At 42.3% G+C, this 25,674-nt stretch overlaps 1 protein-coding gene across 1 annotated transcript in view; it reads left to right on the forward strand.

Moving 5' to 3' along the window:
* The window catches only part of RYR3 (ryanodine receptor 3), a 743,078-nt gene that overhangs the window by 121,710 nt on the left and 595,694 nt on the right, over positions 1-25,674 (forward strand). The window contains 4 exon segments of the mRNA XM_030213678.1: positions 9,973-10,047; positions 20,729-20,885; positions 22,377-22,541; positions 25,140-25,261. Of these exon segments, the coding sequence (XP_030069538.1) occupies positions 9,973-10,047; positions 20,729-20,885; positions 22,377-22,541; positions 25,140-25,261 (519 nt within the window).

A 25,674-nucleotide genomic window follows, 5' to 3' on the forward strand; every position in this document is an offset into this window, starting at 1 on the left:
GTGCTTTACCACAGGAGTCAGGAACCTACAATACGCTGACTCCTGTGGTAAATCAAGGTGCAGCAAAAGCATGACTTTATTGTACTTTGATAACTTCCTCGTTATTTTATTTATTTACAGGGTTTAGAAAACATTAGCTCCTGATGCAGAAATCAAAAAGTATGCAAATGCAACAGGACTCAAAAATAAAAATAATGAGAGAAAATCTAATAAAACAATCGTGCACCAAAATGTAAATTCATATGTCTTTAAATTGTTTACACTAGAAGCAGAGAGGAAATGGTAGTAAAGTTTCCGATGTTGTTGCTGTTTTAACTGTAGTGCAAAACAAGTGGAAAAAATGACACAAGGGGCAGATGATGGACGTGTTTCTCACAGGAAAACGTTTAAACCATATAACCAAATAAAAAAAAAAAAATGTGTATGTCCGATATTTGCTCAGAAAAAAAGCGTTTTCAGAGTGGGCGTTTCAGGAGCATGTTGTGGGCATGAGATGGGCGGTGTTACATGATGTATGTTTTTTTGCGATAATGGATAGCAAAAATAGATTTCCATGTGCCAGAAAGATCTGCTTTAAAAATGACTAACTCAAGACCAAACTTGTCTTTGGACTCATTTGTGATTTTGTTGATTTGGAGAGTGGAGAGGTGAAATTGTTGGTTTGTGAAAAAGAGTGGAGAGTTGCTGAGTGGTCTGTTACTTTTGTTTGTTTGCCTCTGTCTGAACATTTTGACCTGCACATTTCCTGTCTTGCCTCCTCTGTGTCTCACCTCCTCAAGTCCTTGCCCACACCTGCCAGCCCCCCAGCCACACCATCCTTTGCTCTATACCTTGCCCCCTTCCCAGTGCATTTTTTCTAGCAAAAAAGGTGCCGGTACTCAAATGCTAGGCCACCCTTCAGGGGTGATGTGATCACTGAGGGTCCCACCCCACAATAGCCAGGCCCCCTGCAACCAGCCACAGAATCTATGACAAGGCAGAATCGGTGTGTAAAGCCTGAGCTCTTTCATTAAAACTTGGAGTCCATGGGTCATAAGTTTAGCAGACAATGGAAAAGGTGGTGGTACTCAGTACCCTCTCAAAAAAAGCCCTGCCCCTTACCCACCAAACCCTCACTGTCCCCAACCCCCCACACCTCCTATTCAAACCCTCTACCTGCTTGTCTTCTGTCTCTCACTGTTGCTCTGTTTGTCCACTTCCAGTTTGTCACAGTGCTTTGTGTTGCTGCTCTTTGTGTGAGGACTGTTTGCTGGTGCTGGGAGAGTGAGTGCTGGTGATGGGTCTCACTGAGTGCAGTAGATGGAGAAGTGCATAGTGGTGTTACTGGGCTTAGTGGATTGCACCTGTGGTGGTGGGACACCTGCACATCAATCATAAATGCACTCTGGAATTCATTGCCAGAGAATGTGGTAAAGGCGGTTAGATTAGCGGAGTTTTAAAATGGTTTGGACGGCTTCCTAAAGAAAAAGTCCATAACCATTATTAAATGGACTTGGGGAAAATTCACTATTTCTGGGATAAGCAGTATAGAATGTTTTGTACTTTTTTGGGATCTTGCCAGGTATTTGTGACGTGGATTGGCCACTGTTGGAAACAGGATGCTGGGCTTGATGGACCTTTGGTGTTTCCCAGTATGGCAATACTTATGTACTTACTTATGTACTTATGAATGTTATTATGGCTGATGCTTTGCTGGATGTGGATGAGAGTTTGGAGGGGAGGCCCAGGAGGAGATTCCTCAAGCCCAGAAGATTTAGGCCCAGAACCCGCTTCATGGACCTACTGACCAGCAATGCCTTACTAGGTACCGCTTTGATAGTGGTGCTATACAGCAACTCTGTGACCAGCTACATGTCACAGGAGCAATCAAGTGCCAGTCCACCTTAAAGTCACTGCCTCCCTCAACCTTCCTGTAGACCTGTAAATATAGTAATATTAATCTGCATTCAAATATAACAATTGTTTATTTTTATGTATCGATATACGAGGATATAACAAATCTTAATGGCAGACAAGGTATGTTCTAAATTCTGGACAAAGGTCAGCTCCTTATATAGGGAATTTGGCATCCTGAACACAAAAGGATCAAAAGAATACATAAAAAGATTCATTATTATAGGAGCATAGGTTAGTTTGCTAAAGGACAAGCAGGTAGACGCAGAAATGATAAAAGAAAATCAGAGACGCGAACAAAATGGGCAATGTGATAATAATGGGTGACTTCAATTATCCAAATATAGATTGGGTAAATGTAACATCGGGACACGCTACAGAGATACAATTCCTTGATGAAATCAAGGACAGCTTTATGGAGCAGCTGGTGCAGGAGCCGACGAGAGAAGGAAAAATTCTAGACTTGGTCCTTAGTGGAGTGCATGATCTGGTGAGGGACGTTATGGTACTGGGGCCGCTTGATAACAGTGATCATAATATGATCAGTTTTGATATCGACCTTGAAGTAACTGTGCACAGAAAGTCAAATACGTTAGCGTTTAACTTTAAAAAAGGAGACTATGATAAAATGAGAAGAACGGTAAAAAAAAAAAAAAAAAAAAAAAAAAAAAAACTTAGGGGGGCAACTGAGAGATTAAAAACTGTACAACAGGCGTGGACGCTGTTCAAATATACCATCCTGGAGGCCCAGGCCATACATATTCCGCGAATTAGAAAAGAAAGACGGAAGTCCAAAAGACAGCCGGCCTGGTTGAAAAGTGAGGTGAAGGAAGCTATTAGGGCTAAAAGAAACGCCTTCAGAAAATGGAAGAAGGAACTGTCTGAAAACAACAAGAAACAGCATAAGGAGTGTCAATGCAAATGCAAGGCGCAGATAAAGAAGGCCAAGAGGGATTACGAAAAAAAGATAGCATTAGAGCCAAAAAAACATAGTAAAATTTTTTTTCGGTATACTAAAAGCAGGAAGCCAGCAAAAGAATTGGTTGGGCCGTTGGATGACCGTGAGGTAAAAGGGACGATCAAGGAAGACAAAGACGTAGCAGAGAGACTGAATGAATTCTTTGCTTCGGTCTTCACCAAGGAAGATTTGGGTGGGATACCGGTGTCGGAAATGGTATTTCAAGCGGACGAGTCGGAGAAACTTACTGACTTCACGGTAAACCTGGAGGACGTAATGGGGCAGTTCAGCAAACTGAAGAGTAGCAAATCTCCTGGACCGGATGGTATTCATCCTAGAGTACTGATAGAACTGAAAAATGAGCTTGCAGAGCTACTGCTAGTGATATGCAACTTATCCTTAAAATCGAGCGTGGTACCGGAAGATTGGAGGGTGGCCAATGTAACACCGATTTAAAAAAAAAAAGGCTCCAGGGGAGATCTGGGAAATTATAGACCGGTGAGTCTGACGTCAGTGCCGGGGAAAATGGTAGAGGCTATTATTAAACACAAAATTACAGAGCACATCCGAGGACATGGATTACTGAGACCGAGTCTGCACTGCTTTTGTGTGGGGAAATCTTGCCTGACCAATTTACTTCAATTGTTTGAAGGAGTAAACAAACATGTGGACAAAGGAGAACCGGTTGATATTGTGTATCTGGATTTTCCAAAAGGCGTTTGACAAGGTACCTCATGAAAGGCTACAGAGGAAATTGGAGGGTCATGGGATAGGAGGAAATGTCCTATTGTGGATTAAAAACTGGTTGAAGGATAGGAAACAGAGTATTTTTATTTGTTTTTATTTTTTTTGTTACATTTGTACCCCACGCTTTCCCACTCATGGCAGGCTCTATGTGGCAGGCAATGGAGGGTTAAGCGACTTGCCCAGAGTCACAAGGAGCTGCCTGTGCCGGGAATCGAACTCAGTTCCTCAGTTCCCCAGGAGGGTTAAATGGTCAGTATTCTCAATGGAGAAGGGTAGTTAGTGGGGTTCCTCAGGGGTCTGTGCTAGGACCGCTGCTTTTTAATATATTTATAAATGATTTAGAGATGGGAGTAACTAGCGAGGTAATTAAATTTGCTGATGACACAAAGTTATTCAAAGTTGTTAAATCGTGACAGGATTGTGAAAAATTACAAGAGGACCTTACGAGACTGGGAGACTGAGCGGCTAAATGGCAGATGACGTTTAATGTGAGCAAGTGCAAGGTGATGCATGTGGGAAAAAAGAACCCGAATTATAGCTACGCCATGCAAGGTTCCACGTTAGGAGTTACAGACCAAGAAAGGGATCTGGGTGTCGTCGTCGATAATACACTGAAACCTTCTGCTCAGTGTGCTGCTGCGGCTAGGAAAATGAATAGAATGTTGGGTATTATTAGGAAAGGTATGGAAAACAGGTGTGAGGATGTTATAATGCCGTTGTATCGCTCCATGGTGCGACCACACCTTGAGTATTGTGTTCAATTCTGGTCGCCGCATCTCAAGAAAGATATAGTAGAATTGGAAAAGGTGCAGAGAAGGGCGACTAAAATGTTAGCGGGGATGGGACGACTTCCCTATGAAGAAAGATTAAGGAGGCTAGGGCTATTCAGCTTGGAGAAGAGACGGCTGAGGGGAGACATGATAGAGGTATACAAAATAATGAGTGGAGTGAGTGGAACAGGTGGATGTGAAGCATCTGTTCACGCTTTCCAAAAATATTAGGACTAGGGGGCATGCGATGAAACTACAGTGTAGTAAATTTAAAACAAATCGGAGAAAATGTTTCTTCACCCAACGTATAATTAAACTCTGGAATTTGTTGCCGGAGAAAGTGGTGAAGGCGGTTAGCTTAGCAGAGTTTAAAAAGGGGTTGGACGGTTTCCTAAAGGACAAGTCCATAAACCGCTACTAAATGGACTTGGGAAAAATCCACAATTCCAGGAATAACATGTATAGAATGTTTGTACATTTGGGAAGCTTGCCAGGTGCCCTTGGCCTGGATTGGCTGCTGTCGTGGAAAAGATGCTGGGCTCAACGTACCCTTGGTCTTTTCCCAGTATGGCATTACTTATGTACTTATATGGTTTATCGCCTGATAAGTCTCCTTCACCCCTTGACCATCAGATTATCCATTATATAATGGAGTCATAAATTGCTCCCTAAATCAAGATACAAATGACTTTCAATATTTTTCTTTTCTTAAATGTCTCTGGGTCACCTAACAGCATACCCTGCTATTCATATTTAAACAGTGAGGTAATACACATTCAGAAAGTGATCATCCATACTAGAGTTTAGCTTAATATTAAAATATATTTCTGAAGTAGAATTTTGTTTCCACAGTCTCCTCCATCTGGTCCATACTTTCACTAGTTGTGGACCACTTATGGACCTATTAACTTTGCTAACCTCTGAAATTTAGCATCAACAGCTAGTTCTGGTAACATCATATTATGGGACTGAACTGCAGCATATATTTGAGGTACTGTGGCTCTGGCCATACACCTACCTATAAGGACAGAGAAACACTGGCAACAGCAGCAAAGCATAATACCAATTAGAACTGGAACAGCCTCCTGGTGGAGGTCATGGAGACGAGGACTGTGTCAGAATTTAAGAATGCGCGAGACAGGCATGTGGGATCCCTTAGGGAAAGGAAGAGTTAGTGAATACTGAGGATGGGTAGACTAGATGGGCCATTTGGTCATTATCTGCCATCAAGTTTCTATATTTTTAATTATTATTACCAGTATTTGAATTATTTTTCTTCCTCATGAGCCCATATCAGGTATGCAGCCAAACAACCAGGACCAATCCCATCCTCCAGACGAGTCACTCTTCAGAATGTGGACCAACCTGTGAATATACTGTGCAGAGTTCTTCAACTCCTGGCAGTTGTCATCAATGTACACACAGCATTTAGAGTCATTCAGCATACCATAAACTCCCTCTTGAGCTGCTAACAGATAGTCCAGTGCCATTCTGTTCTGCAGGACCATTTTCCTAGTCTGCTTAGCTTCTTCTGCTTAGACAGTTCATTACCTAGGATCTCCACAGTTGCTTGCAGCCTATGTAGGGCTCCTCCATGCACTGCTCCAAAGGGTATAAGAGCTAGTAAAGTCTCTGATGACCAAATCCCTTTCAGAGGCTTTGTGGTGTCAATCAGCTTACATGCTTCTTCCACATCCCGTTGCATCTGAATCCGGGTAGAAGGAGGAGGGGTGGCTCCTGGTGCCAGGCTATGGAATTCCTGATGAGGGCATATGGGAGGAAGTAAATAACTCAAATAACATATTCCACCCCAATTTGGAGGTATTGTAGGCCTTATTACCATACACAAAAGAACACACTGCTAATGCTTCGAGTCCTTCAGAAAAATACCAAATTGGATTAGGAGATTCATAAGTTCCCAATGTATTAAAATAATCACCTCATGGATAATCCTGTCCCCTTATAAGTGGGCATTCCTGATACTCTTCGCATACTTCCTCATTTAATATCTCATAATTAACACATCCAGAAAGTGGTCATCCCTACTAGATTCTAGCCTAATATATATTTCTAAAGTAGAATTTTTTTCCATACTAGCAGTCAATGCAGGCCTCACCCAGCCCGCCATCTCCAACTGTCTTGCCCAGTTCTTTGATGCCTTCCTCATCCACACCTCACGTTATATTACCTTCTCCACTACCGTCCAGAACAACACGGCTCAGTTCCATGCCATAGACCACTTCCCCTCAGTCACTGGCGTCATCAGCTGCATACATGTCGCAATCAGACCCCCCCCCCCGGGCATCTTTATAGAATAATGACTATAAAGATGTGCACATAAATACCAATTATTGCCAATGAATACTGATTGATTGTTAGCACCTAATTATTGGTGTTAATTGGATAAGCAATTAAATTACATATACAATTTGGGTGCATGCCCAAAATTTGCGCTCATGATTTTGAGCGCTATATATAGAATTAGGGGGATTGTGAAAAAAGAAATGTCTTCAAATATTTTCTTTTATATATCATGTCTGGCATAAACAATATATTTGGAACATGCAGGAGAAAGAGCCACCATTGCTCTATTAATGCTTTCCAACCCAATAACAAATATGCTTATATCCATTTATTCAATAAATATGAGTAATTCTTATTACTTCAAGTGGGTTTCAGCACAGTGGCCACTATGTCAAGCCAACTGCCACTGAATATACGCATAAGCAGTGAGCATGCCAAATTTTATCCATGCAATAACTGAAATATATGGATACATGAGTTATGCATTCACTGCCTTCCTATTTGAATACAGAAGCCATGAAGTTCTGAAGTTATCAAATTTAAGAGTCATTCATTCATAATTTTAAAGATCTGATTTATTTCAGATGGCGTTTGATAATCGCTGATCCTGCACTCAAGATGTATGGGTATGGGACAGTGGGTGACAATCTCTGTTACAGATCTTGATTACATCTGATAAGTGTGTGTATGTATGTTCTCTGTCCTATCAAATTATGACATTCTATTTCTGTACTTTGTAATTTTTGTAATTATGTAAACTGCCTAGACTCATGCATGAAAGAAGCGGAATATCAAATCAATAAATGATAAACGTATAAATAAGAACTCTTTAACACTGCTAAGCAATGGAATAGCTTTCATTTTCCCTTTGTTGTACTTTGACATTTTGGGGTGAATTTTGAGAACCTTTTCTGATTTTTTAAAATCTGCAATTGAGAAAAAGGATCTACAAAAGATTACAAATATAAGTAAAGATTTTGCATTAGAGCAATGATGAAACATCTGCTGCAATCATTGACTTCTTTTGTAGGAGAATGTGTGTGTGGAGCTATGAATTTTTGGGCCTCATACAGTGGGGGAAATAAGTATTTGATCCCTTGCTGATTTTGTAAGTTTGCCCACTGACAAAGACATGAGCAGCCCATAATTGAAGGGTAGGTTATTGGTAACAGTGAGAGATAGCACATCACAAATTAAATCCGGAAAATCACATTGTGGAAAGTATATGAATTTATTTGCATTCTGCAGAGGGAAATAAGTATTTAATCCCTCTGGCAAACAAGACCTAATACTTGGTGGCAAAACCCTTGTTGGCAAGCACAGCGGTCAGACGTCTTCTGTAGTTGATGATGAGGTTTGCACACATGTCAGGAGGAATTTTGGTCCACTCCTCTTTGCAGATCATCTCTAAATCATTAAGAGTTCTGGGCTGTCGCTTGGCAACTCGCAGCTTCAGCTCCCTCCATAAGTTTTCAATGGGATTAAGGTCTGGTGACTGGCTAGGCCACTCCATGACCCTAATGTGCTTCTTCCTGAGCCACTCCTTTGTTGCCTTGGCTGTATGTATTGGGTCATTGTCGTGCTGGAAGACCAAGCCACGACCCATATTTAAGGCCCTGGCGGAGGGAAGGAGGTTGTCACTCAGAATTGTACGGTACATGGCCCCATCCATTCTCCCATTGATGCGGTGAAGTAGTCCTGTGCCCTTAGCAGAGAAATACCCCCAAAACATAACATTTCCACCTCCATGCTTGACAGTGGGGACGGTGTTCTTTGGGTCATAGGCAGCATTTCTCTTCCTCCAAACACGGCGAGTTGAGTTCATGCCAAAGAGCTCAATTTTTGTCTCATCTGACCACAGCACCTTCTCCCAATCACTCTCGGCATCATCCAGGTGTTCACTGGCAAACTTCAGACGGGCCGTCACATGTGCCTTCCGGAGCAGGGGGACCTTGCGAGCACTGCAGGATTGCAATCCGTTATGTCGTAATGTGTTACCAATGGTTTTCGTGGTGACAGTGGTCCCAGCTGCCTTGAGATCATTGACAAGTTCCCCCCTTGTAGTTGTAGGCTGATTTCTAACCTTCCTCATGATCAAGGATACCCCACGAGGTGAGATTTTGCGTGGAGCCCCAGATCTTTGTCGATTGACAGTCATTTTGTACTTCTTCCATTTTCTTACTATGGCACCAACAGTTGTCTCCTTCTCGCCCAGCGTCTTACTGATGGTTTTGTAGCCCATTCCAGCCTTGTGCAGGTGTATGATCTTGTCCATGACATCCTTAGACAGCTCCTTGCTCTTGGCCATTTTGTAGAGGTTAGAGTCTGACTGATTCACTGAGTCTGTGGACAGGTGTCTTTCATACAGGTGACCATTGCCGACAGCTGTCTGTCATGCAGGTAACGAGTTGATTTGGAGCATCTACCTGGTCTGTAGGGGCCAGATCTCTTACTGGTTGGTGGGGGATCAAATACTTATTTCCCTCTGCAGAATGCAAATAAATTCATATACTTTCCACAATGTGATTTTCCGGATTTAATTTGTGATGTGCTATCTCTCACTGTTACCAATAACCTACCCTTCAATTATGGGCTGCTCATGTCTTTGTCAGTGGGCAAACTTACAAAATCAGCAAGGGATCAAATACTTATTTCCCCCACTGTATAAGATTTACTATAGAAGGCAGCAGTTTGATCAGTTTTAATGACTGTTGAATGTAGTTTCCACAAAGGTTTTTCAAATATATTTATTAGAACGTTTAGCATGTTAAAATACTAAACTTGTGTTACTTTGTAGGTTAATGAGCATTAAAATAATTTAGTACCAGCTGTATTTTTAAAGGTAATTTAATGAACTGAATGTGCGCACTACTACTGGCTCATGTTTGTGGGCAGCCGAGGTTAAGGATGCTGCAGAGAAGTTCTCCTGGGAGGAGGTAGTCTCAGTAATTATACAATAATAATTCCTAATAACCACAGTCAAGACTTGCATTTACTGGGTTTCAGAACAGACACTGCTGTCTGTGACTTCTGGTCAAGGATTGTCACTTCAAGGGCTTGAATGGGTGGAAGTGGGAGAGAGATAAAAAGTCTCATGGCCCCAAAACCTCTATAATTAATCCTGGAGAAATCTGTCAGGCAAAAGATGCATTAAAAAAGCAATGCTAGAGACTGGAATTCTGAGTCATGCTTAAGGTTAGCAATCACTAGGGCAGTCTCTGAATTAAGGCCTCGAAAGCAGCATCTTTTGTTCAGCACTGATCCATATTTCTAAGCATGACCTTTGCTTTTTGTCTTTAGGAAAGTTTCTTATGAAGCAGGAGGGGCTTGTGTACGAGCACGGTCCTTGTGGAGAGTGGAGCCCCTTCGAATAAGGTAAGAATCAAAGTAATTATTTTACTGAACATTTGTACTTATTTATCTTACTTGTTCTCATTGTCCATTTCCCTTATATTATCTATCTATCTATCTATCTATCTATCTATCTATCTATCTATCATGTCCTCTTGTTTTACCGCCTTCCCATCTATGGAAAAGGTTCGTTTGCGGATTTATACCTTTCAAATATTTGAACGTCTGTATCATATCACCCGTTTCTCCTCTCCTCCAGGGTATACATGTTCAGGTCAGCAAGTCTCTCCTCATATGTCTTGTAACACAAATCCCATACCATTTTCGTAGCTTTTCTTTGCACCGCTTCAATTCTTTTTGCATCCTTAGCAAGATACGGCCTCCAAAACTGAACACAATACTCCAGGTGTGGCCTCACCAACGACTTGTACAGGGGCATCAACACCTCTTTTCTTCTGCTGGTCACACCTCTCTCTATACATCCTAGCAACTTTCTCGCTACGGCCACCGCCTTGTCACACTGTTTCATCGCCGTCAGATCCTCAGCTACTATCACCCCAAGATCCCTCTCCCCGTCCGTACATATCAGACTCTCCCTGCTTAACATATACGTCTCCCGTGGATTTCTATACCCTAAGTGCATCACTTTGCATTGAATTTTAATTGCCAAACCTTAGACCTTTCTTCTAGCTTCCGTAGGTCCTTTTTCATGTTTTCCACTCCCTTCCGGGTGTCCACTATGTTACAAATTTTAGTATCATCTGCAAAAAGGCAAACTTTACCGTCTAACCCTTCAGCAATGTCACTCACAAATATATTGAACAGAATTGGCCCCAGCACCGATCCCTGAGGCACTCCACTACTCACCTTTCCCTCCGAGCGAATTCCATTTACGACCACCCTCTGGGGTCTGTCCGTCAACCAGTTCCTAATCCAGTTTACCACATTGGGTCCTGTTTTCAGCCCATCAGGTTTATTTAAGAGCCTCCTGTGGGGAACTGTGTCAAAAGCTTTGCTGAAATCTAAGTAGATTACGTCCATAGCACGTCCATGATTCAGTTCTCTGGTCACCCAGTCAAAGAATTCAATGAGATTTGTTTGGCACAATTTCCCTTTGGTAAAACCATGTTGTCTGGGATCTTGCAACTTATTGTCTTCCAGGAAATTTACTATCCTTTCCTTCAGCATCGCTTCCATTACTTTTCCAATAACCGATGTGAGGCTTACCGGCTTGTAGTTTCCAGCTTCTTCCCTATCATCACTTTTGTGAAGAGGAACCACATCCGCCATTTTCCACTGCCACGGAACCTCTCCTGTCTCTAAGGATTTATTAAACAAATCTTTAAGAGGACCCGCCAGAACCTCTCTGAGCTCCCTCAATATCCTGGGGTGGATCCCGTCCGGTCCCACGGCTTTGTCCACCTTTAGATTTTTAAGTTGTTCATAAGTTAAGTTGTTAAATAAGACCAAGAATATTATAAAGCCTCTGTATTGCTCCATGGTGTGACCTCATCTTGAGTATTGTGTTCAGTCTTGGTCGTCATATGTCAAAAAAGACATAGCAGAATTAGAAAAGGTTAAAAGAAGAGTGACCAAAATGGTAGAAGGGATGGAATTCCTCTCGTATGAGGAAAGTCTAAATAGGTTAGGGCTCTTCAACTTGGAAAAGAGATAGCTGAGGGGGGGATATGATTAAGGTCTATAAAATCCTGAGTGATGTAGAATGGGTAAAAGTGAATCTATTTTTCACTCTTTCAAAATGTACAAAGACCAGGGGACACTCAAATTACATGGAAATACTTTTAAAACAAATAGGAGGACATATTTTTTCATTCAAAGAATATATAAGCTCTGGAACTCACTGCTGGAGGATGTGGTAACGCAGTTAGTACCTCTAGGTTTAAAAAAGGTTTGGACAAGTTCTTGGAGGAAAAGTCCAAAGTCTGCTACTGAGATGGACATTGGGGAAGCTACTGCTTGCACTGGGACTGGTAGCATGGAACTTTGCTACTAATTGAGTTTCTGCCAGATACTTGTGACCTGGATTGGCCACAGTTGGAAGCAGGATACTGGGCTAGATGGACCATTGGTCTGACCCATTATGTACCGGAAGATTGGAGGGTGGCCAATGTAACACCGATTTTTAAAAAAGGCTCCAGGGGAGATCCGGGAAATTATAGACCGGTGAGTCTGACGTCAGTGTTGGGGAAAATGGTAGAGGCTATTATTAAAAACAAAATTACAGAGCACATCCGAGGACATGGATTACTGAGACTGAGTCAGCACGGCTTTTGTGTGGGGAAATCTTGCCTGACCAATTTACTTCAATTCTTTGAAGGAGTAAACAAACATGTGGACAAAGGGGATCCAGTTGATACTGTGTATCTGGATTTCCAAAAGGCGTTTGACAAGGTACCTCATGAAAGGCTACAGAGGAAATTGGAGGGTCATGGGATAGGAGGAAATGTCCTATTGTGGATTAAAAACTGGTTGAAGGATAAGAAACAGAGAGTGGGGTTAAATGGGCAGTATTCACAATGGAGAAGGGTAGTTAGTGGGGTTCCTCAGGGGTCTGTGCTAGGACCGCTGCTTTTTAATATATTTATAAATGATTTAGAGATGGGAGTAACTAGCGAGGTAATTACATTTGCTGATGACACAAAGTTATTCAAAGTTGTTAAATCGCGACAGGATTGTGAAAAATTACAAGAGGACCTTACAAGACTGGGAGACTGGGTGGCTAAATGGCAGATGACGTTTAATGTGAGCAAGTGCAAGGTGATGCATGTGGGAAAAAAGAACCCGAATTATAGCTACGTCATGCAAGGTTCCACGTTAGGGGTTACGGACCAAGAAAGGGATCTGGGTGTCGTCGTCGATAATACACTGAAACCTTCTGCTCAGTGTGCTGCTGCGGCTAGGAAAGCGAATAGAATGTTGGGTATTATTAGTAAAGGTATGGAAAACAGGTGTGAGGATGTTATAATGCCGTTGTATCGCTCCATGGTGTGACCGCACCTTGAGTATTGTGTTCAATTCTGGTCGCCGCATCTCAAGAAAGATATAATAGAATTGGAAAAGGTGCAGAGAAGGGCGACTAAAATGATAGCGGGGATGGGACGACTTCCCTATGAAGAAAGATTAAGGAGGTTAGGGCTATTCAGCTTGGAGAAGAGACTGCTGAGGGGAGACATGATAGAGGTATATAAAATAATGAGTGGAGTGGAACAGGTGGATGTGAAGTGTCTGTTCACGCTTTCCAAAAATACTAGGGGGCATGCGATGAAACTACAGTGTAGTAAAATTTAAAACAAATCGGAGAAAATTTTTCTTCACCCAACGTGTAATTAAACTCTGGAATTCGTTGCCGGAGAAAGTGGTAAAGGCGGTTAGCTTAGCAGAGTTTAAAAAGGGGTTGGACGGTTTCCTAAAGGACAAGCCCATAAACCACTACTAAATGGGAAAAATCCACAATTCCAGGAACAACATGTATAGAATGTTTGTACGTTTGGGAAGCTTGCCAGGTGCCCTTGGCCTGGATTGGCCGTTGTCGTGGACAGGATGCTGGGCTCGATGGACCCTTGGTCTTTTCCCAGTATGGCATTACTTATGTACTTATGTCTATTCTTATGTTCTTATGCATAAATCAGCACTTAAAAGTTTATCTTGCATAAACATCTAAGTCCGCATTTTGCAAAGCCTGGGATATGCAAGTGTGTGTAAATGGGAAAGGGGCTTTTGGAGGGAGATTGGATGCCAGTGAATTTCTGTTTGAGGCATTTATCTGATGGTTTGTAAGCTGCAAGTCTTACTGCGTTGAACCTTGCTTACAGACTTTCCATCAGTGTGAATTTGAGGATTGCCTTGAGGCAGTATATGTGATTGCATTACAGCGTTAGTTAAGCGAGCTATTGTTTGACTCATGACAGTCCACATTGAGTGTTTGGAAGACTGAATAAAGAATTTTTACCCTTTCATCATCCACTTCGCTGTTTTTTGTGTCAGTGTCCTAAAAGATCAATGTCGGGAGTTACATGTGCTCCCAAGCACTTATAGGAATTTTTGACCAGCTGCTATTGAGTAGCACTCCACTGGAGGGATTAGGGAAGGTTGCCTCCTTAATCCCCAAATGTTTTTTTTGCTCCCAAAATGCCAACCTGGCAAAGTTATCAGGTCACTGTGACAGCATCGGGAATAAAACCGGTTATGTTTGTAAGATCGCAAAGATAACCAATTATGTTCCCCCACATATCCAGTTATGTACCAAAACTTAACTAGTTATTTTTGCGATCTTAGACATCTAGGGGTGTTATGCCTGGAAATTCAATGCCTGGCCATGCCCAGGCTTCAGCATTGAATTTCTGGGTTTGCAAAAGCAGCTAATGCATAGTATAAGTCTGACTTTGCATAGTATATAGTTAACATAGTATAAGTCTGACTTTTATGCAGTCCTATTTATGTGGTTACCTTGGCCAGTTCAGTACTGAATATTGGCACTTAACTGGCCAAATGCAGACTCAGAACACAGCCAAAATAGCCAGTTTTGACATAGATGCTAAGTGGACATTTTCAGCAACTGGTTATGTGCCACTGAAAATGACCAGTTAGCCCTGAACAGGTGATTTTCACCAGCCATGACCTGTCACGGATTCAGGGATGGTGAGCCCTTGGATTGCAGCCAGACAAGTCCTCTGCGATGACACAGGGCACAAAGCAGTGGCGAGCCAGACGCTGAATCCAGACAAGACAAGGCAGACCAAGAACTGGATCCAGACATGAGAAAGAGCAACAGAAAACAAGGCACAAGACATGGAAAGACACAGCACAAGACACAGCAGGACACAAGCAGTGCAAACTAAAGACAAGGTAGGAACAGAGCCTGGCTGTAGCAGGAACCAGGAACAGAGTTTGACTATAGCAGGAACAACACTCATATGGGCTGCAAGGCCGAACTGGAACCCAAACAAACAGGAAGAAAGGGAAAAGGAACAAAACAAGATTCTCTAAGAAAATACTAACCAGGTAGCGCACGCTGTGCCGAAAACAGCCTCAACAAAAGGTCCTATACACAGGCACAAACAGTAATAGAAGGGTAAAAGGCAAACCCACACAAAGAGACAGTACACATTGTGCCCAGCACACAGTCAAACAAAAGAGTAGCTCAAACACAGACTCAAACAGCAACCACACAGCGAGATAGCTCAGGGCTGTGCTAGAAACCACAGCTAAACGGAAGAGCCTCTCACTCAGATTCAAACATCAGATACAGCGAGCAAAGGGTAAAGGGGAAAACGCACAAAGAGGCAGTTCAGGGCTGTGTCACACAGCCCAACCAGAAGAGCAGCTCACTCATATTAAAACATCAGATACAGCAAGCAAAGGGTAAAGGGGAAACCACACAAAGAGGCAGCTCACTCATATTGTAAGGAGGCTAGGGAGTCTAAGCAGGTTAGGATAAGGTATGGGTCAGGACTACATCCCCCACAAGACCCTGAGAGAAGGAATCAGGGTGGTAGGATCAAAAACCTGTTAGGGACTCCACATGGAATGGAGGGAGGTAAAGACTGGAAAGAGCAGCTGCTATGGCAGACAAGGGCCAGAAGAGGGAGCAGTGATGAAAAAGCTCAATTTCCTTGGGTTAAAAATCAGTATAAGATTCCTCCCACCTGGGAGGAAGGAGAGAGATCAAACCAACAAACTGCCAGAGAAGCAGAGTTAATGGAGTGCTTGGAGGAAGGAGAGTCAGGGTGTTCCAGCACACCAGGTTTGGAGGAACAGATGGACTGTAATTATACACTAGTGCAAGGTTGCAGGGATTGAAGGCAGCGGGTGGTCACAGGAGTTGAGTTGCTGTGTAGCGGGAGGTGAACTGCCAACCTGCAACCACCTAATAGGAGAGACTTTAAAACGGAAAGCCAGGAGGCATGGACTTTTTGAGGGAGGGTTTGAAAAGAGAGGAAGTTTGGGGCTTTTGATTTTTTCTTTTTGCAGTGAATGGAACTGCTGCCTGTTTGGGACTGATTTTTGAACCTGGGATATTCAGGGAGAGAGAAGGGGAAAAGAAAAAGGAATAAACAGTTTTGGTACTAAAAGCTGTGCTGTCTTGAGAGATTTTGTGGGTTGACTGTCGGATGGAGAAGCTGAAGTGGTGACACAGTTGTTAGCAGCAATTGGAAAGGAGGGAAGAGGACTGAAGCCTGCCAGCATTACCAGAGGGACCTTTGCGGCCTTGTTACAATATTCAAACATCAGATACAGCAAGCAAAGGGTAAAGGGGAATCCACACAAAGAGGCAACTCAAGGCTGTGCCACAGAGCCTAAACGGAAGAGCAGCTCATTCATATTCAAACATCAGATACGGAAAGCAAAGGGTAAAGGGGAATCCACACAAAGAGGCAGCTCAAGGCTGTGTCACACAGCCTAAACGGAAGTGCTAACAGGAGAACAATTCATACAAGTTGAAACAAGAACCAAACACAGAAACAGCTCAGGACTGTGCCATAAAGCATAGCTAACAGAAGAGTAAATTCACACAGGTTCAAATAAGAACCACAGACACACACAGAAACAGCTCAGGGCTGTGCTACACAGCCTAAACGGAAGAGTTAACAGGAGAGTAATTCACACAGATTTAAACAGGAACCACACACAGAAACAGCTCAGGGCTGTGCCTGGAGGCACAGCTAACAGGAAGAGCAGTTCATACAGATTCAAAGAACAACACTACAGCAAATAAAGGGTAAAGAGACCTGTTGCAAAGGCCCTGCATGAAAGTTCCAAGGTCCTTTATAAAGGAGTTTTCTGATGATGTCACAACTAGGAATGAGGCTGTGCTGCAGGAACACCAGAGCAAGGCATAGATGTAGGAACTTCGACAGCAGAAGCAGCCATGCAGGTAAAAGGCAATATGCAGATGTCACAGAGCAAGATTACTGGAAAAAAAAAAAGAATCTGGACATGGGGCACAGCCACAGTCATGACAAAAGATCTGCTATTTCTATCCCAGTAAGACATATCTTCTCCTAGCATCTCAAGAATTATCTAAGCATCCAGTCATGTCTGTCTATCCTCTCCAAAATAGAGTACGGACAGACAGTAGGCCTTCCACAAAACCAAATGTGAAGCTAGAAGATGTAGAAACAGTTTATTAACTTTAAAAAAACCCAACTCATCAAAAGACTCAACATGAAACTGTGTTGTGGCGTGCGTGGAGATACCTGCATCAGGAGTCGTATAATTTACTTATAAACATATGAATAAATATAGAAATGAATTAGAATAAAGATATATTTGTTTCTAATATCAACAGCAAACAATAAAGCCGTAATAAAATAAATAAAAACATACAGAATGTGGAGTCTGGTAGCTGACATGAAAAAACAAAATCAAATGACCAATACAGTCATATTGTTAGCAATGCTTACAATTTATGAACATACAATAAGTCATATCACTTCTATTTTAAAACATAACATCAAAACATATAGAATAAAATTAATGCAAGAAAGTGACACAAAGAGGCAAAATATAGAGGGGCATAATCGAAAGGGACGCCCAAGTTTTCCTGGGGATGTCCTTGCAGGACGGCTCCAGCAAGGGGCGGGGAAACCCGTATTATCAAAACAAGATGGGCAGCCATCTTTCATTTTGATAATATGGTCGGGGACGCCCAAATCAGCAAATTTAGGTCGACTTTAGAGATGGTCGTCCCCAGGACTTGGTCGTTTCTGATTTTCAGCAATAATGGAAAGCGAGGACGCTCATCTCAGAAACGACCAAATCCAAGCCATTTGGTCGTGGGAGGAGCCAGCATTCATAGTGCACTGGGAAAAAGGGCTTTTTTTCAGTGTGCCAGGAAAAGGGCCTGCGGTAAAATTGAAACCAGCATGTGCTTATTTAAGGTCTGAGCCCTTAACACCACCCATTGGTCTAGCGTTAAGAGCTCATGTGCTACACATGTGGTGACTGGTCAGTGAGTGCCAACTGCCGATTTAAAGCTACGAATGGTAGGAAATAAAAAATAAAAAACTTGTCCCAGTGGTAGGGGCATGCGCCAAATGCAAAATTACTGCCAGGGGACGTGCTGTAATTGGCGACAGTCTCATTTTGGAGTGCACTGCATGCATGCCGAGCCTACCTTACCTTTGTAAAAGGGCACCTGTGTGATTATTATATTATAGGAATCAATAACCTGCAGTACTGAGCTACCGCCAGTTGGTGACTTCCTCAGTAATATATGGTTCATTAAAAGTCTGATTTTTACCGCATCTTGATAACAACTCCTCTTAGTCTCTCCACTATGGCCTTGTCCTCCCTTAGTGCCCCTTCTACTCCACAATGATCTAACGGTCCAGCTGACTCCCTTACTTGCTTCTTGCATCTAGTGTATGTGAAAAAAGTTATTATGAGTTTTTGTGTGCTGAAATATTTTAGCTTAGTGGTTAGTGCAGCGGACTTTGATCCTGGGGAACTGGGTTCAATTCACACTGCAGCTCCTTGTGACTGTGGGCAAGTCACTTAACCCTCCATTGCCCCTGGTACAAAATAAGTACCCGTATATATGTAAATTGCTTTGAATGTAGTTGCAAAATACCACAGAAAGGCGGTATATCAAGTCCCATTTCCCTTATCATTGCTTTGCATCCAACTTACTACTACTACTACTACTACTACTATTTAGCATTTCTATAGCGCTACAAGGCGTATGCAGCGCTGCACAAACATAGAAGAAAGACAGTCCCTGCTCAAAGAGCTTACAATCTAATAGACAAAAAATAAATAAAGTAAGCAAATCAAATCAATTAATGTGAACGGGAAGGAAGAGGGTAGGTGGAGGCGAGTGATTACGAGTCAAAAGCAATGTTAAAGAGGTGGGCTTTCAGTCTAGATTTAAAGGTGGCCAAGGATGGGGCAAGACGTAGGGGCTCAGGAAGTTTATTCCAGGCGTAGGGTGCAGCGAGAGAGAAGGCGCGAAGTCTGGAGTTGGCAGTAGTGGAGAAGGGAACAGATAAGAAGGATTTATCCATGGAGCGGAGTGCACGGGAAGGGGTGTAGGGAAGGACAAGTGTGGAGAGATACTGGGGAGCAGCAGAGTGAGTACATTTATAGGTTAGTAGAAGAAGTTTGAACAGGATGCGAAAACGGATAGGGAGCCAGTGAAGGGTCTTGAGGAGAGGGGTAGTATGAGTAAAGCGACCCTGGCGGAAGACGAGACGGGCAGCAGAGTTTTGAACCGACTGGAGGGGGGAGAGGTGACAAGGGTGTGGATGAGGGTTTTGGTAGAGTACTCGGAAAGAAAGGGGCGGATTTTACGGATGATGTAAAGAAAGAAATGACAGGTCTTGGCAATCTGCTGGATATGAGCAGAGAAGGAGAGAGAAGAGTCAAAGATGACCCCAAGGTTTCGAGCTGAGGAGACAGGGAGAATGAGAGAGCCATCAACAGAAATAGAAAATGGGGGGAGCGGGGAGGTGGGTTTGGGAGGGGGGGGGGGAAATGAGAAGCTCGGGAAAACTTGCCACTGCTTATGCTGCTGCTTCCTGTTCTTCATTCTGACCCATTTTCCAATTTTTTGAAAGATGTTCTTTCTGGCTAAAATAGCGTCTCTCACCTCTCCTTTTAACCATGCTGGTTGCCATTTGGCTTTCCTTTTATCTTTTTTAATACATGGAATATATCTGGTCTGGACTTCTAATATGGTATTTTTAAACAACATCTATGCCCGCATGTCTAGTTTTTCACATCAATATTTCATCTGTTTTTATCGTTCATTCCAACAGACTGAAAGAACAATTGATTTTAGCACCAGTGTTTTATATGGGAATCCAATTTCAGAAGATCTTTAGCTCAATCTTCCCTGTACTAGGAATCTCCCTATGGAACTCACTCCCTCTTGCCACTAGATCAGAGACTAACTACTTCAGTTTCCGGAAGAGGTTAAAAGCTTTCCTCTTTCCAAAGACTTCTATGTAACCACCACCACTTGCCAGGTATTTGTGACCTGGATTTGCCACTGTTGGAAACAGGATGCTGGGCTCGATGGACCTTTGGTCTTTCCCAGTATGGCAATACTTATGTTCTTATATGTATGTATCACTTCTTTATGTTCCCTGTCTACAGGACTATCAAGCAAAATATCTTTACTACTCTCACACTCTCTATTGTTATATAAGATTGTACTCAACCAATGTTCTACCTAAAATATTGTATCCAACATTTGTCCCACTTGTGTTGTAAACTGCACTGAACCCTGAACAGGATATATTAGTGGTATGTAAGATCTGAATTGAATTTAAACTGTTTTTTGCATCTGCTCCTATTAGGTTTCTGTTATCACTTTCCTCATTTTATCATAGGTGTCCTTTTGAACATTAAATGCAAATGCTGTCTATTTCCTTAGCTTCTCCACTCTACTTATTAACTCAAATTTGCTCATGTTATCACTATTGCCAAGTTGTCCCAACACTATTACCTCCCGCACTGAGTCCTGCATCCTCATATTTCCTTTATTTGTTTTTAAAAAGCAGCTATGGAGTTGTCACCACTCCCGCCACATAAATGCTTCTCAATATTGGCCAATGATATTTGCAGTTGTGTTTCCATCATCAGTGATGTAATGATAGTGCCACAGTGTAATATAAGTGATCAAGTTTAAGCTCCCGGTATTAGGCATGATTCTCACAACTCCTTTGATCTTTTTGTGCAGTTGGAGTGGAAGTCACATAAGATGGGGACAACCTTTCAGACTTCGACACATTACAACAGGACAGTACTTGGTACTGGCTGAAGATCAGGGCCTCATGCTTCAGGACAAAACCAAGTCGGATACTGCGTGCTCTGCATTTTGTTTCAGACCATCCAAGGTAATGATGCAGAAATCTCCTAGTCATGCTAATATATTTTCATGAGTAGAGCGCTAAATACATCAGCAAACAGACTGAAGTCAAAGATCAGGATGTACTAACAATAGCATTTGAGAATAGTTGGGTCAATATTTAAACCCCGCTGTTTAGCTGCTATCCATATAGCTGCTAGGACATCCTTTTTGCTGTCTTACAGTAAATTATCTACATACTTCATACTGCACATTTGTTATTCCATTGTGATGTCATGCTACTCCTTCATTATTCCAAATTGAGAGGTTGTGAAGTCACAGTGGAATAAAAAAATGAGTAATATAAAATGTGGAGCTTCAGTGAAAACTCAATAACATAGCCCTGAGGCAGAGCCACCAGTGAAACAGTGGTCATTGGTGAAGTTTTTTTTTGTTGGTTGGATTTGTCAATTTTTCCGTACAAAAGTATATCTAAACACAATGCTTCCTGCTTGCAGCTAAATGTCTATTTCCTCTTTTATAACAATAATTGGACATAAAGCCAAGTGGATCTCACATGTGCCAAGCTCAAATAATGGAGTTTGAACTATTTGCCATCAGTTCAATATTATAGTTAGCGTCCTGGAACATAAACAAACACAAAAACATAAACATACCTTTTACAGAATCACACTTGGCACCAATTTTTTACAATGTTGAATTTTGAGCACCATCTATATAATTCCCTCCATAGTGTGTAATCAGAGCAGCCAGATATGAGGGAGTTCCAGCATGAAGAGCCCTATGAGAAAGTGTCAGACTCTTATATTGAATCCTAAAAATTATAGGAAGTCAGTGGTAGAGAGCCAAGAGGAGGCTAAGATGATCAGTGGGCATGGGCCTGAAGTCTAATCAAGGAGTTTTGCACTGATTGAAGTCATTTTAACAGGTAGGCTGGAAGACCAGCATAGATGATGTTGCAATAGTCAAGCCATGTTGCTACTAAAGCTACGATTTTTAAGGAATAATTTATTTATAACATTTCCGACATAATTACAAGTAGAACACTTGCAAAAACAAAAAAAAAACCCAACACACATAGAGACATTATTAAATGAAGGAACCACAGATTCAAATAGGAAACACATTAACTCCTCCTTAGATCACTTTAAGAGGGGGAGTGTATCAAAAATAAGGTTTAACACACAAAATGGTCCAATAAACACTGTTCCCTCTGAGATGAATGGGAGTCCTCCAACTGCATTGCTGCCAGTGGGGGTAGTGCTTCATTATCGTGTTTTCAATTGCTAGGGACAAGCAGGTTCCCTGGAGTTCTGCAGAGCTTGCCTATCCCTCACTATTGAAAATGTGATAATTAAACAGCACCCCCCATTGGCAGGACTGTAGGTGGAGGACTGCTGCTCAGCTTAGAGGAAACAATGCCAGTAAATACAACTAGAATGCCACAATAGCAGCCGCTTTGCTACTCTTATCTAGATGCATGTTTTTTCCATTCATGTTTTTTGTTTTGGAATTAAAGGAAAAAATAGACTCTTCTCCCAAGCGTGACATTGATGGTATGGGACCTGCTGAGATTAAATATGGTGATTCCATATGCTTCATCCAGCATCTACTTAGTGGGCTCTGGTTAACTTACAAGGCTCAGGATGCAAAAACGTCCCGCTTAGGACCTGTGAAAAGAAGGGTAAGTGTTTCATCATCTGTTCATAAGTTAGTTTTATTTTATAGCTTAAAAGCATCTCACCCTTAAGGTGTTGTTGTAGAGGAAAATTGGGACTGAAGAGAAAACCGTATTTAAATGTGAATAAACTATATTGCCAAGCAGATGGAAGGACCCACGTGTACAGACTTACTCAGAAAGTAAAGCAGGGTCTATCCCAGGGGTTCTCAACCCAGTCCTAGGGACACAAACAGTCAGATTTTCAAGATACTGACAATGAATATGCATGAGAAAAATTTGCATGCACTACCTCCATGGTATGTAAATCTATTTCATGCATATTCATTATGGGTATTCTGAGAATCTGACTGGCTAGCAGGCTTATTTTCGAAAGAGAAGGACGCCCATGTTTTGACACAAATCGCAAGATGGATGTCCTTCTCACAGGGTCGCCCAAATCGGTATAATGAAAAGCCAATTATAGGCGTCCAACTGCTTTCCATCGTGGGGACAACCAAAGTTCACAGGGGCGTGTCGGAGGTGTAGCGAAGGCTGGACTTGGGTGTGCCTAACACATGGGCATCCTCGACCCATAATTGAAAAAAAGAAGGGTGTCCCTGACGAGCACTTGGATGACTTTACTTGTTCCTTTTTTTGTTACGACCAAGCCACGAAAAGGTGCCCGAACTGACCAGATGACCACTGGAGGAAATCGGGGATGACCTCCCCTTACTCCCCCAGTGGTCACTAAACCCCTCCCACCCTCAAAAAAATTCTTTAAAAATATTTTTTGCCAGCCTCAAATGTCATACTCAGGTCTATTGCAGCAGTATGCAGGTCCCTGGAGCAGTTTTAGTGGGTGCAGTGCACTTCAGACAGGTGAACCCAGGCCCAACCCCCCCACCTGTTACACCTATGGTGGTAAATGTGAGCCCTCCAAAACCCACCAGAAACCCACTGTACCCACAACTAGGTGCCCCCCTTCACCCATAAGGGCTATGGTAGTGGTGTACAGTTTTGGGTAGTGGGTTTTGGAGGGGCTCAGCACATACGGTAAGGGAGCTATGCACCTGGGAGCAATTTCTGAAGTCCACTGCAGTGGCCCCTAGGGTGCCAGGTTGGTTTCCTGGCATGTGAGGGGGCCAGTGCACTACGAATGCTGGCTCCTCCCATGACCAAAGGACTTGGATTTCGTCATTTCTGAGATGGGCGTCCTCAGTTTCCATTATCGCTGAAAATCAGAAATGACCAAGTCTAAGGACGACCATCTCTAAGGTCGACCTAAATTTCCAGATTTGGGCGTCCCCGACCGTATTATCAAAACGAAAGATGGACGTCCATCTTTTTTCGATAATACAGGTTTTCCTGCCCCTTCACGGGGACATCCTGAGAGGACGTCCTCAGAAAAACTTGGGCGTCCCCTTTGATTATGCCCCTCTAGGTGTGTCCAGAGGACTGGGTTGAGAACCCCTGGTTTATCCTTTCAGCCCTGTCCTTATCCAGTAATAAATTGTGTATAATCTGTTAGAACAAGTCCATCGAGCCCAGCATCCTGTCTTTTACAGAGGCCAGTGTGGGTCACAAGTACATTGAGCCTGCAAAAAGGTGGGATAATGTGGGGTACAAATGCAATATATATATATATATAGTACAGAGACAAGCTACTTATGCTGCCTTTTGAGAGCCAGACTAGTGCATGCTGTGGTCTTGCCAGAGCTATTATATATATATATATATATATTTTTTTTTATATTATAGCTCTGGCAAGACCACAACATGCACTAGTCTGGCTCTCAAAAGGCAGCATAAGTAGCTTGTCTCTGTACTAGAGTCCCAGAGTTAAAGTACTCTCTTCCAGTATTTAGCAGTTAGACCCAGGCATGACCCTTATTCCAATGATATAGTTTCAGCAGGGTTCTAAGATAAAGGCACATTTTTTCCGTTTGGCATTTGATGTAGCTCTCCCAGGTGATTAAGATGAATCGGGTGGGGGATCTGTTTAGGTAATGTGTTTCTTTGTTGTGTGTGTATGTGTGTGGTTCTGTCCTATTTTTAATGTTGTACTTTTCTGGTTGATTTTATGTTTTTATTGAAATGTAAACCGCTGTGATCTTATGAATTTAAGCCTAGCGGTATAGCAAATAAAGTAAACTGTAAACTTGGCTTACCTGAGTAAAGCTTCTGCAGTTTACACATCTGTGGTAGAGGCTTAGGGTTGAAGGCTTCTCCTCTATCCAGGATATTTCTACTTCTAGAGAAAACACTGTCATATCCCAATCGAAGTCTGGCAGATTAAATACCTTACCAATAGCACCTCCCCTTTCACGCCAATTTTGTGAATGATTTCAACTAAGCTTCTATTTACTCCTGCCTGCAGTGGAGGACTTGATATCAATAAATGTTTCATTTCCTCTTTCCAGATTCCAGTTGCTTTATTATTATTTTTATATATATAGCACCACTCTTCTTCCCTTTTGTCCTACCTTGCCCTTCCTGAATAGACTGTAGTAAACTATATTCCAGTCATAGACAAGAGAATGTGGGCATGGGTCAGCAAGTAAAAGCATGCATCACTGTATTGGGGACCCATGAACTGCCACTCCTGTCTTTTGCTTTATACAGGTGATACTTCACCAGGAAGGACACATGGATGATGGACTGACAGTACAGCGGTGTCAACATGAGGAGTCCCAGGCTGCACGGATCATTCGCAACACTGCAGGATTATTCAACCAGTTTATCAGGTAGCATGCGTGTGCATGTGTCAGGTCAGGTATAGTGCATACACGGGTACTGGTATGACCAAGGACCAGACAGAATACAAAATGAATAGTGCAGTAAATAGGATAATATTTTCTATCATTATCTGGTAGAAAGATTTGGGGGTCAATATTCAGAAGAATGATATCCTATTACAGATAAGTTATTTGGTTATCTGAGTACCTTTATCCAACCTTTTTAAAAGCTATCTGGATAAGTCATCTTTATGCAGGCATCTAAACCTGCTATACATGTGGGCAACTTATTCAGATAATTTTAATCAGATAATGGCCGACTATCATTGCTATCTGGCTAAAGTTTAAAGCCATGCCTGCCACACCTCTCACTCTTTAAAATTTGAAGGGGTTAATATTCAAAGGGGTTTAACTGGACAGGA

The sequence above is a fragment of the Microcaecilia unicolor genome, chromosome 9, assembly GCF_901765095.1.
Source record: "Microcaecilia unicolor chromosome 9, aMicUni1.1, whole genome shotgun sequence".
Lineage (NCBI taxonomy): Eukaryota > Metazoa > Chordata > Amphibia > Gymnophiona > Siphonopidae > Microcaecilia > Microcaecilia unicolor.